At 53.5% G+C, this 8,424-nt stretch overlaps 1 protein-coding gene across 1 annotated transcript in view; it reads left to right on the top strand.

Moving 5' to 3' along the window:
- POLR1A (RNA polymerase I subunit A) overlaps positions 1 to 7,888 on the top strand; it is a 74,733-nt gene extending 66,845 nt beyond the window's left edge. The window contains exons 29-34 of the mRNA XM_023224933.2: positions 126 to 236; positions 875 to 1,180; positions 2,106 to 2,306; positions 3,488 to 3,605; positions 4,154 to 4,318; positions 4,679 to 7,888. Coding sequence (XP_023080701.2) covers positions 126 to 236; positions 875 to 1,180; positions 2,106 to 2,306; positions 3,488 to 3,605; positions 4,154 to 4,318; positions 4,679 to 4,779 — 1,002 coding nt within the window. The 3' untranslated portion in view covers positions 4,780 to 7,888. The remainder of the gene's footprint in view (positions 1 to 125; positions 237 to 874; positions 1,181 to 2,105; positions 2,307 to 3,487; positions 3,606 to 4,153; positions 4,319 to 4,678) is intronic.
- Positions 7,889 to 8,424: the final 536 nt, after the last annotated feature.

The following is an 8,424-nucleotide window of genomic DNA, read 5'->3' as shown; positions in this document are numbered from 1 at the left end:
TGGATGGATGGATGGATGGATGGATGGATGGATGGATGGATGGATGGGTTGGTGAGTGGATGGATGGATTCACTGAGCACTAGATATTGGAGTTAATCTTTTTCTTCCTTGCCCACAAACCACAGGGAGAGCAGGAGGGCGATGAGGAAGAAGAGGGGCACATTGTGGATGCTGAAGCTGAGGAGGGGGACGCCGATGCCTCTGATGCCAAACGCAAGGAGAAGCAGGAGGAGGAGGTGAGAGACCCTGTGTGAGGTGAAGGGGCTGTGGTCCCGGCCCCCTTCCCTGTTAACCTGGAGGGATTATCTCCCGGCACCCAGGCCACACCTCTGTGTCATGCCATGAACCCACAAGGAACCCTGAAGCTGCGCCCGCCTGCCCAGCACACCTCTCTCTTGAGAAGATGGGGTTCATAGGGTGGGAATTTGGCACAGGTCCATTCCAGGACTGCCATTTAGATCTGGCCATCCCTGGACTTGAATCAGACTCAAGGACCCGGACAGGCCTCTGGCGAGAAAAAGTCAGGCTGCCTCTGGTTTTTACGATGAAAATACACCTCTCTCCTCCCGCAAACCAGTCCCCTGCTGTCATTATGGCCGAGGGAACTTACTGGTGAGTGGGTGCACCAGCGAGGGCCAGGCGAGGGTGAGCTCCACCTCTGGGGGGTTCAGTGGGACAGAGAGGTGGCATTCTCAAGGTAAAAGGAAGAGGAAAGACCAACCAGGCCGGAGCAGAGGAGCCAGGAGTGTGGAGTAGGTGGGGCCTAGGTAGCCCAGGCCAGCCAAGGCTTTGCGGGGGTCTTTGTTCCACAGTCAAGAGTCCAGGTAGATGGTGGGGCCCCAGGTGACACAGCCTGTGCTCCCTTTTCTGCCAGGTTGATTATGAGAGTGAGGAAGAGGAGGAGAGGGAGGGCGAGGAGAACGACGATGAGGACACGCAGGAGGAACGAAATCCCCACAGGGAAGGTGCTCGAGAGACCCAAGAGCAAGACGAAGAGGTGGGCTCAGGCACCGAGGAGGACCCGGCCCTTCCTGCCCTCCTGACTCAGCCCCGGAAACCCACCCACGGCCAAGAGGCCCAGGGGCCCGAGGCCATGGAGCGCCGGGTCCAGGCTGTGCGTGAGATCCACTCGTTCATAGATGACTACCAGTACGACACTGAGGAGAGTCTGTGGTGCCAGGTCAGTGTGGCTGTGCGGGCCAGGGCTTGGGTGGTTGGTCCAGCTAGCCAAGTGCCTGTGTGGAAGGGGCCTGCTGAGCTCCCCTGCACAGCTGGGCGGGGGACAGCCAGCACTCCCCATCGTCTCCCACTCAGAGCATACCCAGGCCTCCTGTTTGGGGCCTGTAAGAGTCATTTGTTCTTTTTAATCCCAGATCCCTTCAAGAATCTGGTGATGGCTATAAACCCCTTTGCCCCAAAAAAGGGCCCACATGTGTCATTTTCAAACCCCTGGTAAGCCAGTTCTCCAGATCTTTCGAGACACAACGGACTGATCTACCAGGCCCTTTAGGTACACCACCTCCTTTAATCTTCCGTACAACAGACAAGTTAACATGGATCACACATGTTATAGAGACACTGCTCGTGCCCTCAGGCAGGGACACTTCAGTTCCCCCCACACAGAGCCCCTGCCACCATCTTTTTAGGGATTTCATGGTTCCCTTAAAGCCTGGATGGTCTGGATGCCTAGACGTGTGCACACATTTAATGCTTTGTCTTTCCTTTGATCCAGTTCAGTGATTCCCAAGTGATGGGGTAATAACAAGAATCACTGATGGGATTGCACGCGTGAAACAACATGTACCGTGCTTTGTGGTCTTTAAGGACATTAAGGGCGGCGCTGAGTGGATGTGAATCTCAGCATTGTCACCGACAGCTGTGAAAACAACCCCACTGTTTCTCCCTTGAATCTGGGGGACTGGAGATGGCTGACCTGTATGCAGTTGAGCCATCTTCAGTGTTCAGACTACCTGCCGGCTTTTCCAGCAGGATCTCCTTCCCCCCGCCAGGGAGTTCCTGAAAAGGCTTGGAAGGAGTCTCGCCCCAGTCCTCTTTGTGGGCACTGGGGTGGCTGTCTCCCTACCCAGTTCTCCCTCATTTTGCAGGTGACCGTGAAGCTCCCTCTGATGAAGATCAACTTTGACATGGGCTCCCTGGTAGTATCTTTGGCCCATGGCGCCGTCATCTATGCGACCAAGGGCATCACTCGGTGCCTCCTGAATGAAACAACCAACAATAAGAACGAGAAGGAACTTGTGCTAAACACAGAAGGAATCAATCTCCCAGAGCTGTTCAAGTATGCAGAGGTAAGTGTCCCCCCCGACAGGCTGTCTACTGGCCTGGGACAAAGCAGTAGCCCTCACCCCACATTGTCTCAGGACCCGGCTGCTGGGACGCTCGCTCCAGCCGATTTACTCTGACCCTTCCTGAGCCATTCATGCTTCCAGGCCACATTCCGCACACCAAGTGTGTGTGCCCTCATCCACCTCCCGGGGATCCCCGGGCATGTTAGCCTCATTCAGGGCCCCAGTGAAGCACCCTGCTGAACTTATCCCACCCAGAGTCACCCGGGCTAATCTGAGTAGTTTTTTCCTTGAAATTAAGACCCTCCCGAAGTAGAGTTGTAAGAAATCCTTGCTGCATCGCCTGCCTAGATGTTGCTCGCTTTATCTGGTAAAGGGGGTCCTAGGGGTAGAGGTGCCCTGGCATTCCTGTCCCACCTGCTCACCAGCTCATCTGTTCTTTCCTCTAAACTGTGTCTCCAAGTTCTCCCACTTCACTGACTCTCCCAGAACCTTCTAGGTTTCCCCCACAGAACACTGAGGAACTGGGGCCCTCTAGCCTAACTCCCTAACAAGTCTACAGTAGGCTGGTAAAGCTCCCCCTGCCATGTACACTTCTGCCTCCACCAATGACCACCCTGTAAAGTCTCCTGCTCCCCTGAACCCTTTTACCAAACGCTTACGAGAGGATAAGCAGGGAGGATTGGCACCTGCTGAGAGTGCAGGGTGAGAGGCTTCTCCAAGACAGCTCAGCCGCAGCCTTGGCCGCTTGGTGAGGCCCAGCAGATGCCTGGGTGGCTGACCACACATGCACTCCATGCACCCTGGAGGGTGTGTAATGTGTCACTGCTGGGGGAACTTTCCTCGCTTCCCAAGGGAAGCCTTAATCCTAGTAAATAGGTCTGTCAGTTTAAAAATAAGAAGAAAAAATCCGTTTCTTCCTATTGAATCTAAAGCGTGTCTAAAGTTATCCCTGGATTCTTGTAATGACAATACAGACCTTGGGCCCTGGCCAGCGAGCCGTCAACAGCTCTGCCTAGCCATTTCCTTCTGTTAATCCTGGGCCACCTCTTGACCACTTTGTCATCAACTGTACCAAGCTGCCAGACACAAGGAGAGAGAGAGAGCGGCCATGGGGAGATATGCAGGCAGAAGGGAGCAGAAGGCCAGGCCCTCTAAATAAATCCCTTCCTTCCTCTCTCCAGGTCCTGGATCTGCGCCGCCTCTACTCCAATGACATCCACGCCATGGCCAACACGTATGGCATCGAGGCCGCACTGCGGGTGATCGAGAAGGAGATCAAGGATGTGTTTGCCGTGTATGGTAAGAGGAGCTTGCAGATAATACCCTGAGGTCTGGACACCAGTCAGGACACCAGAAGGCTCAGGGCAGGAGGGCCAGGACCATGTCAGCCCAGCACCGAGTCAGTCCAGCACCAAGGCGAACACTGCAGCACGGGTGCAGTGAGTGCACCTGTAGGAGACTGCAGATCTGTGAAGAGGTGACATCTCCCATTATTGGGGCCGCTTCCGTGCTGTCTCATCTGCTGGTCCCTTAGAGGAAGCTCCTGATTGATAACTTGGCCCCATCCTGCCTTTGGGGTTTCAGTTCCCAAGTGAGTGAAAACAGTGCAGTTAGATCCTCATTTCCTGTGCTGCTGGAGGAAAGCGGGAAGCAGGATGCAGGGGTCAGAGAAAGATGCCCCAGACCGTGGGGAAGGGTTAAGTAGCGTGAGCAGGTGGCGGAGCTGCAGGGGAGCCCGAGTCTGACTCCCGAGCCATGTGCTGCTGTGGAGGCAGCCTGGCTTGTGTCTGCTGACTGTTCCCATGGTCACTGCTTAATCGCTTCTGATTTTACCTCCCGTGTGACAGGCATCACGGTCGACCCTCGCCATCTCTCCCTGGTTGCTGATTATATGTGCTTTGAGGGTGTTTACAAACCACTGAATCGCTTTGGGATCCGGTCAAACTCTTCCCCGCTACAGCAGATGACGTTTGAAACCAGCTTCCAGTTTCTGAAGCAAGCCACCATGCTGGGTTAGTGTGTGGGCAGGAACCCTGACCTCCCCTCTCCTGACCACCCTGGGCACACTGGCCTGCCCATGGGCATCTTTCCATGGTTCCTTGCACACCAGTGGGATCTTGGGATCTGAGGGGAGCAGGGGCAGCTGGAGGGGGCTGAATAGCAGAACAACAGCTGCCTCTACGCTTTGAAGGAACGGGAAGAGGGCCTTCCCCTCTCAAGTGCTAGAGCGGGGTTGCCTCGTGATCCCATCAGCTTCAGAGACTCAGGACCCACCTGAGTCCTGAGGCTTCAGTGTTTAGCCCCACAGTCCCCTCCTGGCATTCCCGACTTCCACCTCAACACCCTGACACGTGCTCTTGTGTCTCTGCCAGGATCCCACGATGAGCTGAGGTCTCCTTCTGCCTGCCTTGTGGTCGGGAAGGTCGTCAAGGGCGGGACAGGTCTGTTCGAGCTCAAGCAGCCGCTGAGATAGCGGCACCATCTGCCCAGCTCCAAGGACCCTCAGGGAGGGCATGGCCCAGCCCGCCTTCTGCATGAGAGGACCAGGAGACTGGAATCCAGGGCCGTTCCAAGTGACAGTACAGAGCACAGCAGCGACCTTGGGCCTGAAAACAATGGGTCTCTGAGCTGGCCCAGTTTCACCTGGAAAGTGACAAAGTTGCTCATCCTTGCCCCTCCCTGTCTCTGCATTTGTATCAAGGTTTACCAAGTCTTCTGAGTCCCCCCGAGATGTCTGGGGCCTCACCTGTGCCGCAGGAGGCCTCTGTGGCATAACCACTAAGGAGAAGCTCTGATTCACTGAGAAGACCGAGGGGAAGCAATGCTGTGCTGCTGGGGACCCCAGGCACCTCCAGAATAGGGAAGCGGGGTTTTTTTGCTGTGAGTGGCCAGGGACAACAGACAAGATTCCTGGGGGCCCCCAGCGAGCAGGAACATAGAGCCTGCTGCCCAAGGCCTGCTCCTTCCAGCTGCTCCAGCCCCTGGGGGCAGAGTCCACAGAGAGTCCCCATCAAGACTTCTTCCCTGAGTCAAGTACGGGGTAGCACAGTCCTCCACCCACCCATCCTCTCTGCCCGGCTAGGGTGGCAAGGTGTCCTAGACCACATCAGCCCCAAGGCTGGGGACAGTCGCTCCAGGGCCACAGCAGTTCACTCCCGCACGTAGAACCCAGGTCACTGCTGGGGCGTTTGAACAGGTTGCCTGACTTTTCTCTGCTGTCAGTTTGGTGTGGAGGCCTGTGTTCTGCCCCATACGCTTATGGGAAGGAACACAGGCCTCCACCCAGAGGACTGTGCCGCCCTGGACTTGGTCGTCCACATTCTGTCTCCCTCTACCACCAGCAACACATTTCCCTGGCATGGACAGAAAAGACAGGACTTGTGCAAAGGCTGTGTAAAACCAGAGGCTGCTATTTTTGTCTACTGTTATTTCAGCTCAGGGCGGGTAATAAACATCATTGGAACTAGCTATTAGGAAAGAAAAAAACTTGGGTTTTTTTAAAACAATTTTTTCCCTTGGTTTGCAGTTTCTGCATTTGGGTTTGAGAACCCAGGACAGGGATTTTCTTGGCACAGTCAGATCTTGGGTCCCTCTTCCTGTTCTTTCTTGTGTGAGGCCTTAGCAGGAAGAGCTCAGCCTCTGCAGCCTCCTGCACTTCTGCCCCTGGCCTGCCTCTGCAGTGACCCCCTTCCAGAGCTAGCTGCTGGCCCTGTGGCCAGGAGAATCACAGGGCAGAAGCCTTTATGCAGAAGCTGCGCTCGCCTTGGTCTGGTTTGGGGAGGCTGCTGCTGTGACCTCGAGGGTAGGGTTGGGGATCAAGGGAGGCCTTGTTAAGGGAGAGTGACCATGTTGCCCCCTACAGACACACAGTAGGACCCAGCCTGCACTTCCTACGCCTACATTGGGGAAAGCCCAGCAGAAATCAGTACATCCTAACAGGGTCTGCCAGGTTCACCAAGGCACGGCACAGAGGAATATGACAGTTTTGAGGCAGGCAGGAAGGGCCCAGCCTACAGGGTAATACATTCATTCTTTGAGTTAAAGGGCACATTCACTTGATGATTTCTATACACACTAGAATTATGAGAGATTGTCCTTAAAGGAGATCACAAAGTAACCCGGTGACTATGACACATGGTGAATGGATAAGTATTTGGTTCTGTGGGTTCCATCTCTCCCAGGCACTGAGGGCGCAGAGGCGAAGGAGCGAGCCCTGCATATTGGCAGGGCTGTGACCCTCACACTTGGATCAGACCCGCGACCTGTGTTGGGATGTGAGGGATGCCCTCCTGCCCCACCCATCCACATGGTTCCTGGGCAGCTCTGTTTTATTCCTGTTTGTTTCCTGATGGATGCGTATTAAGACAGCATGTCTGGTTTTTAAACAGACATTTGGGAGCTTGCACGTCCTGATGAGCGAGGACTCCCACTGTGGTCGCTTTAGGGGATTACACACTCACTTTCGTGGTTCTCTATGCTCAGAAGCCTCTGAGAGTGGCCTTGGCAGTTTAAGGTGGCAGAGGCTTTGGAGTCTTCTCAGCACTGAAAGTGCCCATTGAGGATGCATTTGAGTTTTGGAAAGTAGGCCCAAGTCAAATCTGATGGATGGATTCAAGAACATGGATTAAGCTGCATTGTCATTTTTAATCAAAATGTAATGGAGATTGATCATCTAGTGGGGTTCACAAACTTTTCATGAGAGCTGTGAGTTCTTTTTTGAGACGGACTTTTGCTCTTGTTACCCAGGCTAAGTGCGATGGCACGATCTCGACTCCACTGCAGCCTCCACCTCCCGAGTTCAAGCAATTCTCCTGCCTCAGCCTCCTGATTACCTGGGATTACAGGCATGCACCACCACGCCTGGCTAATTTTTGTATTTTTGTTAGAGATGGGGTTTCACCATGTTGGCCAGGCTGGTCTTGAACTCCTAATCTCAGGTGATCTGCCCGCTTCAGCCTCTCCAAGTGCTGGGATTACAGGCCTGAGCCACCGTGCCCGGCTGGAGCTATGAGTTCTTTCAGAATCCTGAGATGCCATTAGCTAGCCACTGTTTGGCCATCCTTCTCACGTTGCCCTTTGGGGTGATATCCATACCTACTTGCTTGCTTCTAACAGTTTTTTTATTTGTTTTGTAGAGACGGGTTTTGGTTTATTGCTCAGGCTAGTTTCAAACTCCTGGACTCAAGCGGTCCTGCCATTGTGGCCTCCCAAAGTGTTGGGTGTTGTGAGCCATCGTGCCTGGCCAGTTAATTTTTTTTAGTGTCTCTTTTCTGGGTTCTCACCAGAAACGCTGTCAGCATTCCCACAGATATTCCTGTGAGTCTTTGAAACATTTTCTATCCTGCATTCAGTAAGAATAAAACCGAGGAATGGATGAGGCACCTTGTCTCATCCCCAGTCTGGAACTTGAACCTTCCTTTCTCTCCACTTTGCCCTAACCCCAGATAATATGTACAAATGCCTGTACCCACTGAGCACGAACTCCCCATTCCTTTCACTGCCCCAGCCCCTGGCAACTACTGTTCTACGTTCTGTCTCTGTGAACTTGACTTCTCTAGGTCCCTCATACACGTGGAAAAGTACAGCATGTCTTCTTGTGACCGGCTTATTTCGATTAGCATAACGTCCTCAAGGTTTATCCATGCTGTAGCATGTGTCAGAATTGCCTTCTTGCTTGAGGCTGCTGATACCTCATCATGTGTATATACCATATTTTGTTTAATCACTCCTCTGTTGGTGGACACTTGGGTTGCCTCCACTTCTTGGCTGTTGCAAATAATGCTGTGAACATGGATATACAGATATCTGAGACCAGGACGGACGTTCACACCTGTAATCCCAGCACGTTGGGAGGCCGAGGCAGGTGGATCCTCAGAGGTCAGGAGTTTGAGACCACCCTGGCTAACATGGCAAAACCCCGTCTCTACTAAAAATACAAAAATTAGCTGGGCGTGGTGGCGTGTGCCTATAATCCCAGCTACTCGGGAGGCTGAGATAGAAGAATCGCTTGAACTCAGGAGGTGGACGTTGCAGTGAGCCGAGATTGCGCCACTGCACTCCAGCCTGGGTGACTGAGTGAGACTCTGTCTCAAAAAAAAAAAAAAAAAAAAAAAAAAAA

This window comes from Piliocolobus tephrosceles, chromosome 15 (genome assembly GCF_002776525.5).
Source record: "Piliocolobus tephrosceles isolate RC106 chromosome 15, ASM277652v3, whole genome shotgun sequence".
Lineage (NCBI taxonomy): Eukaryota > Metazoa > Chordata > Mammalia > Primates > Cercopithecidae > Piliocolobus > Piliocolobus tephrosceles.
This window is presented reverse-complemented; position numbering and strand designations above follow the sequence as displayed.